A 21,278-nucleotide genomic window follows, 5' to 3' on the forward strand; every position below is an offset into this window, starting at 1 on the left:
TGAATACTATTCGTTCAATGTAATTGAACTATAATTCTTATGTTTTGTTGGAAAGGTGTCTAAACATCCATAACTTCCACAAGCGTATTCGGAATGCTTTGAAACTTTCTTGGATGACTCCATAGAGTCCAATGTTTGTAATTTATATCTGCCACCTCGACTTGACCCGAGGTGGGCCCACAAGTTCCGAAACTTCCTTCGTTTGTCTCACTTGAGCTATCCTTGTATGATATGAAAGTAAGACTTTCGTCTATGAATCTAAGACTCCGTTTGATTCGTTCCATAAGTCATTGGAAAGCTCCTTAATGTGAATATCCTGATAATACATTCGATTCTTTTACCGGGTTTTGATTTATGTGCACCTAATTTCTTACTACTCCGCTCGTATATATGCTATGATCCCTTTCACCGAGTTCCGGGCCGGTATGTATCGTGCGTATGGTTCGCCGAGTACCTTGTCTAGGAGTCGGGTTCCATGTATGTAATTTTCGAACTATGATGTATCCGGCTCTAGGGTATTGTGGTATATGTCCGTCCCCAGTTACTGTGTATATTGATTATGATGTGACTGGTTCCCGGGTTCTCGTGTTATATGTCCGGTTCCCGAGATACCGTGTACATGTTATGGAATCTTCTGGAGTATGGTGTGTTATGGCGCCAGAGACGGGAGTGACGACCATGTTCCTGTGCCCTTTGCATGACTTTGATATGTATCCTTTGTGATTGAAAAGTAAGTGTTCTGATGTTCTGGATAAGCTACTTACCTTCTGTATTTTTCTGATATACGATTTTGGCATACATGAATCTAATCACCGAGTCCCTCACCGAGGGCCGGGGCACGTTGTATGTATGTGTAATGCCTGATTCTGACATATGTGATTTATGTTTGGAAAGTAATAAATTTGGTTATTGACCGCTGGATTCTTGACCGCGGTATGCCGCATTTGTGATGTTGACCGCTGGATTCTTGACCGCGGTGTGTGCGACATTGACCGCTGGATTCTTGACCGCGGTATGCCGCATTTGTGATGTTGACCGCTGGATTCTTGACCGCGGTGTGTGCGACATTGGCCGCTGGATTCTTGACCGCGGTATGCCGCATTCGTGATGTTGACCGCTGGATTCTTGACCGCGGTGTGTGCGACATTGACTGCTGGACTCCTGACCGCGGTATGCCGCACTATGTGACAGTGACCGCTGGACTTTTGGTCGCGGTAATTGTGTGTCTGGTTTTCTGCGTGTATGAGACGGAAATGTTTTTCAAAGGAAAGCAAGCATTTTGGCATTTTGATTGCCGTATTTGTCTTCCGGAACCTCCTATGTATGATTTGTACGTCAAATGCAACACTTTGGTATTCTGGTTATTGTGCTCACCTTCTGTACATTTTACTTCGGTTATGACTTCGTTTTCTGTACTTCATGCTTTGCATACTCAGTACATATTTCGTACTGACCCCCTTTCTTCGGGGGCTGCGTTTCATGCCGCGCAGGTACTCCCAGGTGAGTTGAAGATAGTATAGAAGATGTTCCAGTGCAGATGGCAAGCTCCATTTGTTCCCGGAGTGCTGCCGAGTCAGAGTTGGTATGTTATGCTTTCTGGATTATGTTAGAGACTTTGCAGACAGCGTCGTGGGTATTGGTTGTCAGTCTGTAAGCGGCTCCGTCAGCCGATATGTCGGTCGGTGTTATGTACTGAATTTTGTATGATTATAGATTTGTTCTGCTTGGAAGCTACGTGAAAGAATATTTCTGAAAAAAATTTACGATGTATTTCATCTCATTTGATTTGAAAAGTTTGACGTGATTTTATGTGCAGCAAGAGTGTGAGGGTTCGCTCGGCCCTAGGTAAGAGTCGGGTGCCCATCACACCCTAGCGGAATTAGGGTGTGACATTGAGTGTGCTCGGATTTGAAGCGATACCAAAGGCAAAGAAAACAGGGAATGATTTAGTATTTTTGACTCGATATCCAGAATATTATGACTGCTGAAAAAACTAATATCTAGGGGAATTTTAGGCGGCTAAAAGACTCCCTCAAATGAATTAATAGGCCATCATTTGTAGGAAACATCTAGGGTTTTTCTAGGGTTCAAAAATTGGGCGGGATTTCTGGTCAAAAATACTTTTCAAATCAAAATGTTAGGAGGCCCTTTTTCTGTCATCGATCAGAAACAAACAAGACAAAAAGACAAAATCCATTAAAAATTGGTACCCGAAAATGAAAAGGAGCTGATAAGGGAGATGGATTTGAACTCACAAAGGACCAAAATCCATTAAAATCGTTTCAGATCAAAAACAGACAACGAAGGAAGACGACGACTTACCCTGGTTGAAACCTGACGGGGAAAGGACGAGCATTAATCGTCTTTCCCCGAAATGGCCATGCACGGCGTGGGTTCGCAAAAGTTTGCTGCGAACTTTCCATTCGCGTCGGGTAGAGAGAGAGAGAGATGAAGGGAAAGAGAGAGAGAGAGAGAGAAGAGGAGGCGGATGAGAGACGAAGCGATGCCCTAATTAATTTCATTTAGACGCACGGGCCGGGTCGGGTAGGTTGAAAGGGTTAGTGGGCTGGTCGGGTTGTATTTTAAATGGATGGTGGGCTAATTACAATGGGCTAGTCCGAAAAATGTTTATAAATTGATTGGGTTCGGATTTGGGCTAATATTGGCTGAATGAAAGAAACAATTTGGGGCTTCTAAATTCAAATAAAAGACCTATTTTAATTAACTATATACTAACGTGTGCTAAAATATTACCTAATATAAAAGTATGTATTTATTAGTGCTCGGATAAAAATAAAATTATATGATGTCGCAATAGTCATGCGATAATATCAGTAAATAAACGCTATTATTTAACTGCGCAAAATAAATGCGATGCATGTGCATAAGGTGGTAAAAATGCTGAAATGATTATAATGCAAATTATAATAAATACTGGTAATAATGATAATAATAACAACAATAATGATAATAGTGGTAGTAGTAATGGTAATAAAATAAAAAATAAAAAATAATAATAGCTAGTGACTACAATAGGATAATGCAACGCTGATAATAATAAAAGCTAATAATTGTAGTAAAGTATAAATAATTATTCCTTAAGTTTCCAATATATTAGGAGCGTAAATAAATATTTTGGAGGAAAGCGAGACAAAATTGGGTGTCAACAGCAGCATCACTTTTACGAACAGATCTTGTGCTCTTGCGCCTACCCTTTTCAACATGACGAGGAGAATCAACATGTCGATGAACATTTTCAGCATCAGAAGCAGTTTGGGATTCAAAATTTAACCCTGCTTTTTGCAGAGCAGAAATCAACTGATCCATCCGGGCCTTCTCCTGCTGTTGATTATTCAAAATCCTATCCAATTTAACATCACAAACATTTCCAGGAATTGTGAAAATAAACAAATACAGCAAAGTGTTAAACTCAAGAGAAAAAAAAAAAAAAAAAAGAACAAAACTTTTAGAGGAAAAACAGACAGGAACGATGAGAAATACCTCAATGCGACGCTCTAGAGAAGAGCTTTTAGTGAATTTGCCAGCAATATTGGCATCTTCAGATTCACTTCCATCACCACTTGAATTGTCCGGAGATTCATCAACCACCCCTTTACCTCGCTATTGAAATAAAATCCATACAACAATAAATAATACTTACATCAAAACAGAAAAATAAAACCACATTAAAAGTTGACACGAAAAGTAAAGGGCAATAAACACCATTACCTTTCCTCTCGTGTACTCTTCGGATACAAGCAATTTCTTGACATCATTGAAATGTGGAGATTTATTACTGACATACGAAAACATCAGAGGTTCACGACAATCGCCAATAATTTCAACATATTGTCTGCGATAGTCATTGAACCTAGACCAAACCCAAACGCTAAAGCCATAAACAAAACCAACAACACCATAATCAATGGTATGTCTGTTTATCCCTTGCTTATATATTGATTTGAAACACCTCAGGAGTTCAGCAAAACACAAAGACCCCCAATTAAACTGCTCAAACAATTCACTGTCCTCTATGTATACAATATGCTGCCACAATACATTCTTATCAATCCTACCGCCCAATAATACACGACCAAGAATGTATACCTCTGCTAGCATCACCGCATCAAGGTCATCTTCAAAATCAACATTTTCAGCACTCATCACATTCTTCAAATCCCTCATTTTCAAATTCCTTTTACCATCTTCAACACCAAAATATCTTCTCAAAAGACGACTGCCATTGGTTTTGTTATATTTAGCATAGAAAGATCTAGGAGGTTCAGTAATTGATAACCCAGTGACTCTCTTAAATGATTGGTCTGTAAATGTCACAAGTTTATCTTGTATATTAAAATGCATTTCATTGGTTTCAGAACACTGAACTTCCGACAACAACATAAAATTCACCAAGATACCCGACATTTTTATATTATGTAATTCCATAAATTTCCCAAAAGGACGATTCTTCAAAATTACCAACTGTTCTTTTGTAAGAAATTTCTCAACAAATTTAACAAACTTTTCATCCCCTCACCATACAGCACTGATGCGTGTGTCTGTCCACTCTTCCGGAGGAATATAATAGTCAGCAACTTGTCCAAATTGACGTCTCATGATTTAGCACACTGACATGAGCAAAACATAAAATTCAATCAGGAAAAAAAAAGAAAAAAAAACACATAAAAAACATTACCAACAAAAATACATTAACACAATGCATTACGAAAAACGTAAAAGAAAAAAAAACAGAAAACCGTATTCAAATAAAATACAGACACAAACAATTGAAGGAAATAACTTATCAACAAGGAATAAAATAGTAACTAATAACTTACAGATGAAATTAAAACCCCACTAAGAGAAATCAATGAAAAAACTGATAAAGATGATATAGAAACGTGACAAAGAAACTGCCTTCTTCAGCTTTAAAGTGAACAAATCAAAATAAAAAGTAAATTACAGGAAGAGCGGGGAAATATATATTGAACAAAAAAAAAAAAAAAAAAAAAGAAACTGCACACGTGCTAACCACGTGACAAAACTTATGCCGAAAGAGGCATAATGTAAGTGTGCTAAGAATAAAAGTTTGTCGTTGTGGGCATAACTGTGTGGCTTTATATAGAAGTTCAAATCAATCAATTTTAAATTGGAATAACTGTTGAAACGATTGGATTTCAATTGAATGAGGATACAGTGAGTTTTGCAATTTTTTCTAAAAAAAAAAAAAAAAAAAAAACCAAAACAGTTAGTGAAATTTGAATTGAAGTAACTGTTGCAATTATTGACAAAAGTACAAAGAGTTTTTCAGTTTTTTCTTTTTTCTTTTAAAAAAAAAAGAATTAATACATTTTCAATTGAAAGTAAATGTAGCAATACCTATTAGAGATATTGGGAATAAGAGTCACTTTTTCATTATCTTTTTTTATTTCTAGCAAAAAAAAAAAACTGTTACTACAAATTTAGAAGTATGCCGGAAGGGGCAGAACTTTTGTTCCCAACGGGCAAACTTATGCCGGAGGCGGCAAGATTATTTGGCTTGACTACTGCATATTAAGCTCTTTGGATTTCAATTGGATGAGGATACAGCAAGTTTTGCATTTATTTTTTTTAAACCAAAAACAGTTACTCAAATTTAAACTGGAGTAACTGTCGCAACTATTGACAAAAATACAAAGAATTTTTCAATTTTTCTTTCCATTTTGATTTTTTTTTAAAAACGAAACAGTTAATACATTAATTGGAAGTAACTGTCGCACTTATTCGAGATGTTTTGGAATAAGAGTCACTTTTTAATTATCTTTTTTATTTTTAGGAAAAACAGTTACTTCCATCTTAGAAGTATGCCGGAAGGGGCAGAACATCTGTTCACAAAAATGGCAAAAGTATGCCGGTTAAGGCAGACTACAATAGAGCACAGTTTGAAAAAGTGAAACTTCATTATATGTACAGAAATGAAAGACCAATTTACATATACATCATTCGAAAAAGGGGGAAACACAATAACATAACACTTGCCGTAAATAACAACAAAAAAATCAATTCACTTTCCTAACTCTTCTGCAGTACAGTATATATCTTCAACAGCAGAACTCAACCGTTTCTCAACTGGAGTCCTGCTTGGTGTAAGCAAATACCAATTAGGATAACCATCATCTTCTTTGTTTCCATCTTCGCATCTCGGACGTTTTCTACTATCTTCAACAGCAGCTGCTACTTCATTTACATTTTGTGATGCTTCATTTGAAGAAAACACATAATCTCCGCATTGAAAAGCATTATTAATTGCAGCAATTTCTTTAAGTGCTTCTTTTTTTGCGCGGTCTTCATTTTCTTTCACAAATTCCTTTTCAAACTGAGAAAGAGATTGAGTTTTATCAGACAGTTGACTTGATGAAGAAACAGCAACATCACAGAGCATATCGAGCATGGGAGACGTCTCATTTTTTGTAGACCTTGCTTTACAAAGCATATTCTCCATACATTCCTGCAAATCTTTTCCAAGATGTGCATCTAACTTCACCTCATCATTCACTGAATAACCCAAATCAGGTTGTCTTTTACCAGATGCACAAGCTTTACAAGATTTGTTTTCGCTATGCAGTCGAACTAAACTTTCAACACAATGCATCACATAATCAAATTTACTTTCCAAACTGTCAAGTCTACTTTCTAAACAAATTCTTTTAGCACTTTCAGAAGCTGCTACACATGACTTTGTTTCATCATGTACACGAACTAAGCTATCCACAACATTAATCGCACCAACAAATTTTTTATCCAATTCTTCGAAACGGCTATCCAAAGACTACAAAACAATGGGAAAAAAAATTAAACAAAGAAGAAAAGAAAATGAGAATAAACAAAAACAACGAATGCGACATGCAAAGTATACATATCATATTAACAAACTCAAAAATACAAAAAAAAAATCCATACCTTTACTTGATTGACAATTGTAGATCGTTCATCATCAAGTTGCTTCTTCACACTAGACAAAACACCCTGTATAACAGATCAATAAAACAACACATTACTTTGGTGTCATTAAATTAATGTTGAACAAGTATGCCGGACCCGGCAGAAGTGAAGTCTAAAAATGAAAACAGTATGCCGGTAGGGGCAGAATTGAAATATGAAAGGAGAAATGTATGCAGGAAGGAGCAGATTTTAAGTTTGCAAAACCAAAAGGTATGCCTCAAGGGGCATAAACTTTCATTTCCAAAATCAAAACAGAGAAGACTTCTAAAATGTGTTACCTACTAAAATAAGTCTGAAAATGAAAACAGTATGCCGGTAGGGGCAGAATTGAAATATGAAAGGAGAAATGTATGCTAGAAGGGGCAGATTTTAAGTTTGCAAAACCAAAAAGTATATCTCAAGGGGCATAAACTTTCATTTCCATAACCAAAACAGAGAAGACTGCAAAATGTGTTACCTACTAAAATAAATCTCAAAATGAGAACAGTATGCCGGTAGGGGCAGAACTGAAATATGAAAGGAGAAATGTATGCCGGAAGGGACAGATTCTAAGTTTGCAAAACCAAAAGTATGCCTCAAGGGGCATAAACTTTCATTTCCATAACCAAAACAGAGAAGTCTACAAAAATGTCTCCTACTAAAATACTCTACCAGAAGGCCTCTGACTCAGAATTCAGTTAAACAACCAAAAACACAAAAGGCAAACTACAACTTACATCAACTATCTGAGAAGTAAGTTGAGATGGCAAAACCGCATTGGAAGAACAAGAGCCTGAATCATCAGGAAATTTAAGTGCAACTGGATAATCCAACATCTCTTGTTCCGTACCAACAATAACAGCATGGACAATAAATTTCTTGAATCTCTATAACACAATATAAACACATCAATTACACAAAAAATAACAAGAGGAAAAAAGAACCAAGAAAAAGAAGCATCAACAAAAAGGAAACACATACTTTTTCAGCATGGAAGAAATTATCAGTAATAACTTTATAATCAACTTGCTTTGAAGGACCCCAAGACAACATACGAGGAGACTTCAGACCATGAAAACTTGAAAACCCTCGAAAGATAGGGAAAACCTCCAACAGCCACACATTTAAAGCGTAAAGGAAACCACTAATCATATAACGTGTAAATGGCATGCTCTTGAAAGTCTTCACACAACCATCGACCGTACCAACCAATTAAAACTAAGAGAACCCCAAGGATAAGACACTCGAAGACTGTCATCATCAATTATCTTCATTAGATGACCTTTAACAACACATTTTTTGCTACAACCCAACAAAACACTCTCCATTATATAGACCTCAGCAAGTCTAACAGGATCACTAGATCTTTCCCAAAAACCACCAGTACGATTACTTGACTTGATCTGTAAAAAACTCTTGAGATCACACAACCTTATTCTATCCTGATTTAGAAAATAAAGTCTCAACAATCTATTTGGTCTGCTAGACACAACACTAAAATCGCCAACACAAGAATCCAAACCAGTAATAAGACGGAAAGACTCGGAATCAAATACACACACGCGATCAAATATCTTAAACTTTAACGCACTATCATTACTAGATGAAAGTTGCGATAAGATCAAGCAACGGAAAATACTATCACTCAGGTGGACATCAACCAAATCCATAAATTGTCCAAACACACCCTTTTTCAACAAGTCCAATTGAGAGACACTCAAAAAGGACAAAATCAAACTCCGAAAATGAAAATCATCACTCCACATGCCACCTCCTTCAACCAGTGTTCAAACTTAACCAAGGGATGTTCCTCCTATAAAAGAAAAATTAATGTCAACAGAAACCAAGAATTTACATAAGAATAAACCAAAAATGAGAATGAAAATAATTAACATATACCATAATAAAAAATCAGCCCCTAGACTGGTACACAAATACCTGCATAATAGAAGAAAGAACCAAAACACATAAGATTGCATAAAAAGCAAACATTATTAACAAAACAACACCAAAAACACATAAGATTGCATAAAAACTAAAATTATTAACAAGACAACACCAAAAAACCAAGACACACATAAATTAACTTAATTCATGAAGTTATGCCGGAACAGGCATAACTTTATGCCGGAACCGGCATAACTTCCGTTTCAAAAACCAAGAACTCTGCCGGATCCGGCATATGTTGCCTCAGACAAACACAGTCTTCATGAAAACACAGGTTACTAAACAAAAAAAACACCAAAAATCTTAAATTAAAGTTTATAATCAGGAAAACATATAAACTTTCATAAAAACCAACATTATTAACAAAAACAAAATACCAAAAAATCAAAACACATACAAACTAACTTAAATCACGAAATTATGCCAGAATAGGCATAAATTCAGTTTCAAAAAACAACAATTCTGCCGGAACAGGCATATGCCGCCTCGCACAAACAGATTCTTCACAAAAACCAGATTATTAAACAAAAACAACAACAACAACAACAACAACAACAACATAAAACAGTTGTTCACAGGCAAAACTTCAAAGATTCAACAAAGAGAAAACCAAAACGCATATCAAAATCAACTAAAACATATTACGTCATTCAAAAAACCAAAATATATACATTGGGAACGAAACTAAAGTTCAAAAAATCATACAGACACTTTAACAAAACACTATAATTTTAAATCAAAAAGGATCAACTAAATATAAAAAATGACGAAGACAAAGATATCAATTCAACAAACAACAATTTAACATAAAAACAAATATTGAAACGAGCAAAAAATCAAAATTCGTACCTAAATTTTAGAACAGATAAGATAGACACAAAACATAGCAGGAACGAAGAAGCAAAAAAAGAAAAGAAAAGGGCAAATGACGAAATAGAAAGGGTTTTAATGGGGTAAGGGTAAATTCGTCAAAGAACTTTCATTAAACAGGCGGCAAGGGTAAAAATTAAAGAAGGCATAAATGAGGTGCAAAATATAAAGACCAGCCCAAAAGAAGGGCATTCCGCGCAAAAAAAAAAAAGCATTTTCAATTTTTCCCTACATTTCTCTTTCCTCTTTTTTTCCCTTCATTTCCCATTCACACCAACTTAAATCCTAACAATAGCATTCACAATGTAGGCCCTTAGATTAAAGAATTTTGTTTAGGAGGAGGTTGTTCTCTCAATAGTTTTAGGCTTTCTTTTGTAGTAGTTTTCTCATATTAAGTCAATTGACCAAATCATATCAAAGTATTATGCGTATTTAGTATATTTTTTCTTTGTTTCTAATTTGTCTTGTTCAAGGTTTACAATTTTAAGCTTCCACATGACGCCCTGGTATTTCGATCCCAATAATTACAACTAAAAATAAGATTCCTGTTGGCGAGGGGTAGAATCGCAACTAAAAGACATGGTTTTTAGAGGCAATTACATTTGTCGCCACAGTGACAAAATCATGTGCGACTTGAATAGTGTAAATTTTGGTGATAAATCTTTGGTGGCGACCTTATAGTTGCTTGTGTTACAATCTAATATGGGGTAAGCTGATCCTCAGTTTCCTTCTTTGCAAAACTGTGATGATAGTTCGACTATCTATAAATGCTTGGATAGTTTAGTTCCAACTTGAAGATCAACTGAGTAATGACTCTATACCAAACTTTAATAGGGAGGGACATATTTATATATGTTACTAGATGGCCCGTGTCCGTGCTGAACACGGGCCTAGGGCCTATGCCCGACAACTTTGTTAGTGTTATTTGCATGACTTGAAGATTACCAAAAGGTTCAACGAAAATAATTTCATACTTTCGATTGTCAAAAATGCTATAAGTACGTACTACTTATCAAGCTAATGGAATATTAACATATATACCATTTACATATTGATAAAATGTGATACATTCCCCAAGCTGTAATTGATTAATCATCTTGTCTGTAAGGTTCCATGGCACCCGGAATGATACCCTGTCGGGAGTAGGGATTACAAATTCTTACCATCAGAAGGAAACAACATGAAATAAACGGTGCTTCTAGCTCTAGGTGCAGATTTTTCTGCTATGAGAACACTACTTCCAGGCAATAAATTCAATTACATCTAAAGAAATATAATTATATATGCTGTACAGAGATGCCCAATGATATTAGTACATAAATACTATGTTAGAACCTCACAGAAAGAGGTAGCAACGGTGAAAAATCAAAGACCAGTATGCAAGGACCAGAGAAATGCTCACAGCAATCAGAACATGTCATCAGTTAAGTTGCGCGGACTCTTCACTTTCGTTGCCGTACCCGTGTCGGATTCTCCAAAAATGCACTACTTTTGGAGTATCCAACATGCACCCGACAATATTTTTAAAGAGTCCGTGCAACATAAGTCATCAGTAATTAACATATATAATGAATTACAGGTTTACAAAATAGTACAACATGGTGAATGTACAACAAATGCATTGACTACAAAAGATCAATAAATTATAAAAGATTCTAAGCAAGCTAAAAATATTGTCCTAGAAGTAATTTGCATTCGGAAAATAGATTCTGCCATTCCTCTCCAGTCATGATTTGAGTCATTCGGACATTTTTAATTCCATTGCAATTTTTCCTTAAACTGGACATGTAGGCGAAAATATTCTCTGACATCCGTCATCTGATTTAACTTCTACTTTCAACTAGTGTTTCCTCTTTTTTTTTTTTTTTTTTTTTTTTTTTTGTAAGATATTTGTCATTAAGCAGTTATGAGAGGCCTTTTCCTAACCAACAACAAGGTTGATTCCTTTGGAGGATTTTTTGAAGGCACATATACACTAATATGTAGACTACATTGACAAATATCATACTCAGACAACATAAATAGAAGCATATTGAGATGCACCCGGGGCGCAAAGTTAAAATAGGAGCAAAATAATTTGCATGAAGGATTCAAATTCTTATGTATTACATGGGCAAATAAAGGCACAAGAATATTGCAGACTGCTCCACAACATCATTTAACTTTTTCTATCTCCTACATGAGATATTTATCCAATGAATCTCCATCACACCTCTTTCTTGGAGTTGTCTTTAAATGGCCCATCTTTTTTTTTTTTATAGTTATTCCAATTTTTTTGATTAACTTCAGTTTTTAGGTTCTCACTTATATTCTTCAGCTAATGAACCTTTTAGTCAGAATCATACCTTGACTAAACACTCAAGAGACTTAGATAATTGAATGACTTCAGTATCTTTCCCAATATACAAATAAGTAGTATTACTTTTCAAACCATCTATTAAGTATATATTAGTATTTCTCTCCCTTGCAATAAGAAAGAATCAATGAACTAATTAGAAGCAGAACATTGGATAAAGGATGATTGTTGCATGCATCTGTCAATATATTTGGTTACATCTACAGAGGAATTTCTACTTTTTACATATGACTACCTGGTTCACCAAACCAACAGAAGAACTAAAAGCATGCTATGGGAAGATCTATGGCACAGGCATTACTCAGTTCTTAAGCAGAGTTCTTAAACAGATTTACTCATTGATCCCTCTTCTATATACTTAGACCTATAAAATAAAGGAAGCTCATAATAACCTTAAGAAAATGCCTATGCGAGTTTTCTTTTCTTCTACCCACAGAAAACAAAATAGATATCTGTCTCCATAGAACAGTAAACAAAGGGTAGTCAAAGAATGTGAAATTTTTGCAGGTTAAGTGTTCAAAAACCATGCTCATATATGACTAAAATTTTCCATCAAGCTACAGCTAAAGAGATTCTACCGGAAGAAGTCAACAAAAAATGCATCTTATCAAACAATCAAGGCGCATAACTTAATCCTTACAGAAATAAAGTAGTATGAGTTACATCTATCCTATTAAATTCTATTTTGCACACGTGAGAGAGTAACAGAAGATCAAAAAGCAAATGCCAATACAGACAAGTCTTCTGGATCATATTAACAAATGAAAACAATCATTTATTGTGATATACTTTCGTACTAATCCTATTTCGAGAATAGCCAAGAATTTGGATTACCGTTATTCCATGAGCACAATGGCCATCTAATAGGTATGTTAAAAGTCAACATTGAGCTACAACAAGAGACTTTTTGGACCTGCGGATATTTTTTTAAAATGACTAATTAGAGGCAAGTTGATAGAATGTTATGACTGACTATTAACATTCAAGAACCTGTAATTCTTTCCGAGAGCCAGAATAAAATCTTGAGAAAGTAATGTTGCAAGAAAACCAAGAAAACAGTTTATCCTTAATGCACACACTTTTGACAGTGATACACGCCTTAGAAATAGTGTTGCATGAAAAACAATGCAATAGATAAATGAGGAGTATCGTCGTTCAGGTATCTTTCTACACAAACCCATCTTGAGAACAGCTAACAAATGTACAAATCTTGCGTTTGTTTTAACTAAATCTGAACAGCTTTTTTATTGAGCATAAAGAGGTTTTTCTAGATGACAGAGTCACTGTTAACATATGGATATATGTTCTATTTATTTCTTTTTCTTTGTTGTTGAGCTTTTTCCACCACAATCTCCTTCATTAGTATCTACATTTCTTGCAAGAATATTGGTAAATGCCTCAGTAGTACTTGACAAGAGATATGTCAAGATGAATGCAAATAGGCCTATCTTACTTGTGCTTCAACTAAATTGTCTTCAAGATTGTCAAAAACTAATCCTAACAGAAGATCTGAGACTAACATCTGGAATGTCTCACAACCAAGAAACTCCTTAATTTTGTGTGTGATTTTTCATAATCTGACTGAGAATCACAATCTTGTGCAATCTTGAATCGACAAAAACCACTTGGGATAACATGAGTAGACATAGACTCTTCATTATGTAGCATAGATTTTTGAAAGAGTTGTTGCAAAGTGGGCATGCCATGCCTGAATTCTTGATCATGAGCGTTGATTGAAGCAACAACGTTTGGCTTTGTTTCTAGATTATATCAATTAATTTGATAACGATTCCCTGATAGCGCAAAAGCAGAAAACATGCTTATAATGTTCAATTAAATCAAAGAAAAAAAAGTTACATTATGAAACTAAGTCATAGGACAATGAATATCATACTTTGATTCTAGAAGAAAGACACCATAAATGACAATAGAGTGGAGCTCTTTTAACTCATTATTAAAAAGGGGGGTGCTAATTTAAATTGTCGAAACAAGTGAAAGATGTGGTGATTGAGCTTTTTCTTATACTAGTATCATTCACTTATCTCTTTAATTCATGTAAAACCACAAACTTTATCACTTTTTAGGGGACATGTTGAACTTTAGCTCATGATGAAAAGCTAAAAATGGTGGACGAGATATTCATATATGCATTTTCACAAACAATTGATGTGCACTGCTTCAATTAATTAGTTTTTGCAACAAAAGTATATAGCTAAGATACCCTCCAAAATCAACAATTTGATACAACCAGGAAACATTTTATGTGGAGGAATCAAACTAAATAATAAATTGATACATATAAACACAATAAGACACACATGCAGCTATCAACTAATAACAATATATCAAGACAAGAAATAACCCCCAACCAATCCTCACCTGAATAATTCTGAAAATCCTGGAGAATCGGTGAGAGCACTTCTCTTTGTATATCCTCATAAACCAAGGTGCATAGACCACTTGAAATTTGTTGCCTGTCACTGTAAATTAACACATACATGGTTGGAAAAACAGAGCAAAGACAAATAACATCCATCTCCATGGTGAGCAAAATTAAAAAGCAACGGATGAAATCCAAAAAAGAAGACCAAAAGTAAAAGATAAAAACAAAAAGAAACTAGAAGAAATTAAATGAAAAGGAAGAGAATATAGCAAAAATTAACCCACAAACTGAAAGCTTACCATACACAAATTAGGCGAAATGGGCAACCTTCGTAAGATATCTACAAAATGAATAAATATTGAAAGAAATGCACTGCAATGATAAAATATAGGAGTGAAGAAGATGAATGAGAGAGAATACCATTGAAATGGAACCAAAGTGTGTAGAAGAGGTAGGAGTTTTAGTGGGACACGTGTTTGTTTTTCAGGGCACAAAGCTATGTCTACAATTAGCCATAAAGAAGTTCATATTTGCGAAAATGCCCTTCGTCATACTCATGAACCTTCACTTATTATATAGTTATACTAGACTAGATAGCCCGTGTGCACGGGCATACGCCTAACATTACTATTACTAAAATGAGGTAATGATATCAAGCTGATAAAACATTAGCAATATAATAACACTTCATATAATGTGCATTTATTTGAGGAACAAAGTCATATAGAATCTAAAATATGTATTTGTAACAAAACACATTCTTTAGCTTGCTTCCACGGAGAGAAAGACAAAAGAAGATGCATCCTTGTAAAAGTCGATCATTCCAGAAACCTTTTTGTATATAATCTGGAAAAAAGAAAAAGAGACGGCACATGTTAATCTTCGAGAAACATATCATGACCCAAGAAATTTCCAGGATTAACAGGTCAGGCTTATGAGGCTCTGAGATTTGTGTCAGGCGTTACAACCACATTCACTACCGCGCTATGCAAATTAGATGCTCATAAAGTAACACTTCTAGCTTCTCAATGTAGTCTAATAGTGTTCTAGCTCATTTGTTCTTATTTACTTCAAGCATAGGTAGGTCTGAAAATAATACAAGCATATATGGAAGGCTATAGACAGATTTGGAGCTTTTAGGGTAGTGGTGATACAGTGGGTTCAGCAGAGTTGGTCAATGACACTAACTTGAAAAATCCCGGGATGCCCGGCAAGCTATTAGATACCCAAGACATTTCTTAAAGAATGGGGCACCACAATCAAAGACAATCATGATGGGCAAAAAGGTTCGGAGAAAGATTAAATCCTGTATTACAAGCTAGAGATTTAGATCTTATATTTAGAACTTCATTCGGAGTTCACATAGATGACATGTGTTCTTTAATTACGTCAGCCAATTGAAGGAAAGCAGAATGGTTAAGATGCAGTGGGTTGGCATTCTTATATCATTTACAGGAGTGGGTGCACAATAGTTCCATCCAAGAGGAGATCCACTGTTTACATGTCAAAGTGGAGTGACTCTGACTGTTGTACAGAGAAAAGGTCGCTCTACTAAAGAAAAGGTCGCTCTACTAAACTACTAAGTTCTGTGCACGAATAATAAATGTCAACAAAGACAGTAAAAAATCCAAATGTTCAATCCATATGAAGTTTTGTATAACAGCATAATACACAAAGAAACAGTTCCACACCGGCTCCCGAAATCATGTGAAGGAAAAGATAATAGAAAATAATAAAATTTAATCCAGTAACAATTTACCTGTTAATCGTCAAACTGTAGCAAACGGTGCAGTAGTTTGACATTCTCAACTTTGGACAAATTGATACTGCATTGTCCAAGCATTTTTCAGGCACCTGAGATGTCAAATAAAATCATTAGGTGAGATTGTAAATGCATCTGCACAAAGGTTTAAAAAAAACATTTTTGGTAGATTAAGTTATAGCGTACAGAAAACAAAGAAGTATAGAAATCTGAATAAAGTAACATATGGTATAAACTACACTCTCTTCAATGTCAACTCTCTTCTATGTTGGTTCATAATCATCCATGATAAAAGATACAGCTCGTATTGAATCTCACAAATACAGAAATCATCTAGCAAGGCAAAGTATTGAGCCATGCAAACACACAATTGTACTAAAATGAACTCTCTAAAGGTTCTAAGAAAGTATATTTTCATAAGCAACAACCAGTATATCCAAAAGACTAAAGTAGTTATCAGTATTGGAAATTGCTAATACCACATGAAATGCGATGTCGAAACTTAATTACTTAATATTTTCTTGCCCCTTACACCAAATGCAAAAGCAAATATAGAAAATTTGCAACACACTGGAAAATTTAGAAAGAGCTTCACTCTAGGAGATGAAAGTAAATTTGTACCTTGTAACAATTAGATTAAGGGAAGTAAAAAGCAAACTTTAGGGACACATAAACGAAGGCAGATCGAAAATGTGAAGTTTATGAGTTCTGATAACGACCTCAAATAATACTCTTATACTAAGAATTTGTTCACAGTCAAATATTTAGAAATATTTTATTAATTTCTTAATACAAATACAGAGTATGAATAAAACATATTGGATTCACGTGAACCCATACCTTATAAGGTCCCGCCCTACACATAAAAAGACTGGTCATCACAAGCTTCCAGAAGAGTTAGCGGGCATCATTGTTTCTGATTTGGGGGAATAAAGATAAAACTCTACGTTATCCCTTCTCTGCTTTACATTTTTTTTCTTTCTTTCCCAAATGAGTACTCAAGTGACCTCCTCGTCCCAGGTGAGGTTGTGCATCTTAAAAAAGGGGGTGGATTCATAGTTAAATTCAAAGGCAGTGGAAACTTTTTCATTACCTGATGTTTTTATTGCATAGTGAGAGCTATCCCAATAGAATTCATAAGACTGAAGTTTTCACCTCTACTCTTTCCTCCATCTTATGTTTAACAACATTTCATCCAAAGGTCTAGTCTCGTTTGAGGCAAAAAAAATCCCAAGGAGCTTTCTAAGTATATAAAGAGGAGCACATCTCTGTCTTCTTCTTCTTATTTTCCTTACCATTTTCAGCATATATTGGTTTAAAATTTCACATTTATGTTTATACACTGCTGGGACACTTCATGTGCGCTTCACAGGAACTCTTTCATTTTCCCTTAATGCACCTGTGTGAGCAGGGTAAAGCAACTTCCTATGGCTCCTTCAACATGCTAAACGATCTTCTGCTTAAAACTGAACTCACACTCTAATCCATGTGGTCTCTCAATCAAAGATCCTATTTATCTCCATGAACATTTCAAGTTTAGTTGCATCTGCAGGATCTTTAATTTAGGCACTACATAAAACCCAGACGTGCTCAAACTTCCATAATAGTTTGCATACCTTTTCCTCAACATTCTGAACTCTCTTGGTATCTAGAAGCAGAAAATTCAATTCACATTAATGCTTGATATCTATCATGTGGAACATCAAATTCTCAAATTTCCAAATCATAAACTACCTAGCTACAACAACTTCTGTACATTTGCCCAAAGCTTACTAGGAAATGATCTACTTTCAAGTTTGCTCATCATCTCATACCACAAAGCATCAAAGTTGTGTTTAAATGATCTTCTTAATATCTAAAATCTAATAGAAACTCAATCATATCTAAAAGAGCATACATAACTTTTGGAAGAGCTTACCACTCGAAAGATTTTATCTCTATAATGCCATCCATTGCTCTTGACTAACATGGCTGATTTTGATCTCATTTTGTATTCTTCGATTGCATTATTTCCGTCTTTCTAACTTTCAGAAACAGTAATTGTGCGCCAACCCGTTCACATCGGCCAACTAAACAAACTGAACATAGAATTGGACATATAGCAAATCAAATGCTTAAAGGAAAAAAAGAGCAAAAAGTGTCATATAAAAATATGGAACTTTTTTTAGGAGAATTACATGTGCACTTCTCAACCATGCATCAACCTTCTATGATTATTTTTCCTACACTTTTCTCATCATTTATTAAGTTAAAAGTACTATGTTTCTTCTTTTCACATAATAAATATTTTGCAGCTTGTTTTCAGTTCAACGACAAGGAAATCGATAGAATTTTCCTCAAAGGTAACTTGAAAAATAAGTCATTATGGCAGGAAACAATTAGAGGAAAGGAATCCTTTTTTCATAACAAGTCTAGGAAATTTTCCTCCTCCTATCCCATAATGGACTTAGTTTTCCTTTTCCACATTAACTCATATGAAATACAACGATAACAACAACATACCCGTTTGATCCCATTTATGCCTTAAGTACACGCATCTATACAATATAACATGAAATATAAATCACATTTGATCCCATTTATGACTTAAGTACACACATCTATAAAATATACCATGAAATATAAAGCACAACCATTTAGCATTATAACTAAGCATATAACATTATAACAAAAAAGGTGCAGAAATTACCCTCTTAAAATCAAAGCAGCGTCCCCTTTTGCAGCCTTGAGCAACTTCCACTTTCAAAAACCTGTGAAATAAAAAAAAAAATGTTTGTTAGAATCAATATTCCTTGAAAAGTTAGCTCAGCATAATCTTCAAGAGAAGTTCAACTCAAATTCATCTTTTAAGAGAAACATCAAATTTGTGACAAAATATATGGCTTAACCGAAATCTCATAAAAATAACAAAATAATAATTCAGGAAAAAAGGAAGAGAACCCTCATTCAAGAATAATGTGGTGATGTAAGTAAAGTTGATTGATTTTGAGAAAAATCACAAAATTATGAACATGCATGTGGAAAATCCAACAAAAAACTACCCAAAAGTTCAAGATGTCTAAAAGTTTATTTGAAATACATACATTGCTGTTTTTTAATAGCGAGAAATCGAAAAGTTACCAAATAAATTCAAAAGTTTGTGCTTTTGTGCTGGACTCCACCGAAGTTTGCAAAAAAAAAAATATATATGTTTAACCTTTTGGAGTATGCTGCTTGCATTTTTGTTTCCATGTCCTCTTTTCAAAATTTCAGTATTTCGCGTGTAAAAGCTAAATAGACTCAATTGATTGATACTCCAATTAATTTCAAGATTATAGTAGCTACATAAGACCCATCAATATCCATCACAAGAAGATCCCGAAAATTAAAAGACCAGAACAAAGAGCTACGCAAGAACAGAAACCTTATCAGAAAGTAAAACGAAGAGGAAGAACAACTCAAAAAAAAAAAAAAAAAAAAAAAAACACTAACCATGAAGAGAGAAACATCAGAAGTGGAAGGAAGAGAGAAGGCAAAGAACTGAGAATCATTGCTTGGGTGGGTCAAAACAAAACCAACGTGGCATCTACAGTCGGACACCTGGTTTTATAGCATAAATTACTGATATACCCTTTGTCGTACAAGCAACCTTCCCTTATTAATAGTTTAAATAAATAAATCAAATTTAAATTAAATTAATTAATTAATTAAATTAAATTAAATGAACTTCACTTATTATTTAGTTAAATATCAACATATTAGTGCTATTTCTTTGTGTATGATGAGTTTTGTTTACAGTAAAATTAAATAGGCCAGTATCTAAGCTCGGACGAGTTTTCCTGAAAAAGGTCCAAAAATGCCCCTGAACCATCCCAAAAGGTTTAAAAATACCATTCATCCATCTATTGGTCTAAAAATACCCTCCCAACCAGATATTTTCCTTCGACTCGACTCATGACCCATGACCCACGACCCAATTCCCTTTTAAAAAAACAAATATGCACATCTCAGACGCCAAATTCCTTTCTCTGCCTCTCTAAAGCATCAGAACAGCGGCTAATGGCCATTGATTTCTTTATTTCTCATCAGGGGCGGAACGAAGACTTTTGACTAGGGGATTCAAAAGGTAAAGAGAATGTCTCTAGCAAGACTCGAACACGCAATAGGCTAAACATTATGCCTTTCAACCGATGAGCTAAAGTTCTTATTGTGTTAAGGGAGTTCAAAACTTAATATTTATACATAACTAAACAAATTGACCTTATATATACAGAGTAACTTTCCTAATTTTCTGACGAACTGGATTCAACTGAGCCCCTTGCACCCCTATAGTTCCGCCCCGGTTTCTGATGTCTTGTCTTGTTTCTAGTGCCTATTGAACTAAAAAACACTATGCTTCGACTATTATTCATATTTATTAGTGTTAGTCTTATACACTTTTGCAGAGAAAGGAATTTGGGATTTCACGATTTAGAGAGACTGAGAAAGGAATTTGGGTGTATGAGATGTGCATATGTTTTTTAAAAGGAAATTGGGTCGTGGGTCGTGGGTCGTGGGTCATGGGTCGGGTAGAAGGAAAAAATCTGGTGGGGAGGGTTGGGGTTTTATTTTCGACCAATAAGAAGGCATCACCTAATAAATAATAATAATAATAATAATAATAATAATAATAATAATAATAATAAATAATAAATAATAATAAAAAGAAGAGGGTTATTAAGTTTAAGGATAGAAGTGAGCCAAAATAGGAGGATGAAGGATATTTTTAAACCTTTTAGAATAGTTAAGAGACATTTTTGGACCTTTTCCGTACAAATATAAGGGCAATTCTGCACCTTTTTTTGGGGTGGTATTTAAATTTTGCCCCTCATATTTGTGGTCTTTAAATTTTGCTCTTCGGCTAAAACCCATAGGTTTTGGGTTCGAACCCCTGCTCAGTCAAAAATTTAAAAAAAAATTGCAAAGCAAAGTTTAAATTTCGCTATGCCCCCTCCAGCAGACTTTTAGTCATGTTTAACTAA

The 21,278-nt window shown here is 34.8% G+C and overlaps 1 protein-coding gene across 12 annotated transcripts; it reads right to left on the minus strand.

Annotated features, from left to right (window-relative positions):
* Positions 1–5,920: 5,920 nt before the first annotated feature.
* LOC132644678 (uncharacterized) lies at positions 5,921–20,130 on the minus strand. 12 transcript variants are annotated; one of them, XM_060361279.1, is made up of 14 exons: positions 19,750–20,029; positions 18,968–19,028; positions 18,197–18,356; positions 16,276–16,370; positions 14,937–15,362; positions 14,816–14,856; positions 14,513–14,613; positions 12,968–13,046; positions 10,819–10,910; positions 8,860–8,898; positions 7,942–8,773; positions 7,698–7,847; positions 6,940–7,005; positions 5,921–6,808 (listed from the first exon to the last, which is right to left on the minus strand). In XM_060361279.1, exons 11-14 carry the CDS (start codon positions 8,128–8,130, stop codon positions 6,044–6,046), a joined length of 1,170 nt encoding a protein of 389 aa, XP_060217262.1. In that variant the 5' UTR covers positions 8,131–8,773; positions 8,860–8,898; positions 10,819–10,910; positions 12,968–13,046; positions 14,513–14,613; positions 14,816–14,856; positions 14,937–15,362; positions 16,276–16,370; positions 18,197–18,356; positions 18,968–19,028; positions 19,750–20,029; the 3' UTR covers positions 5,921–6,043. The 12 variants fall into 12 exon arrangements, 11 of the variants coding, with proteins under 11 accessions (XP_060217262.1, XP_060217264.1, XP_060217261.1 ...); XM_060361281.1 differs by lacking the exon at positions 14,937–15,362 and having other exon boundaries at positions 19,750–20,058; XM_060361278.1 differs by lacking the exon at positions 19,750–20,029 and adding an exon at positions 19,475–19,728 and having other exon boundaries at positions 14,816–15,362.
* Between the last annotated feature and the right edge of the window lie 1,148 nt (positions 20,131–21,278).

The sequence above is a fragment of the Lycium barbarum genome, chromosome 6 (genome assembly GCF_019175385.1).
Source record: "Lycium barbarum isolate Lr01 chromosome 6, ASM1917538v2, whole genome shotgun sequence".
NCBI classification, from domain to species: domain Eukaryota; kingdom Viridiplantae; phylum Streptophyta; class Magnoliopsida; order Solanales; family Solanaceae; genus Lycium; species Lycium barbarum.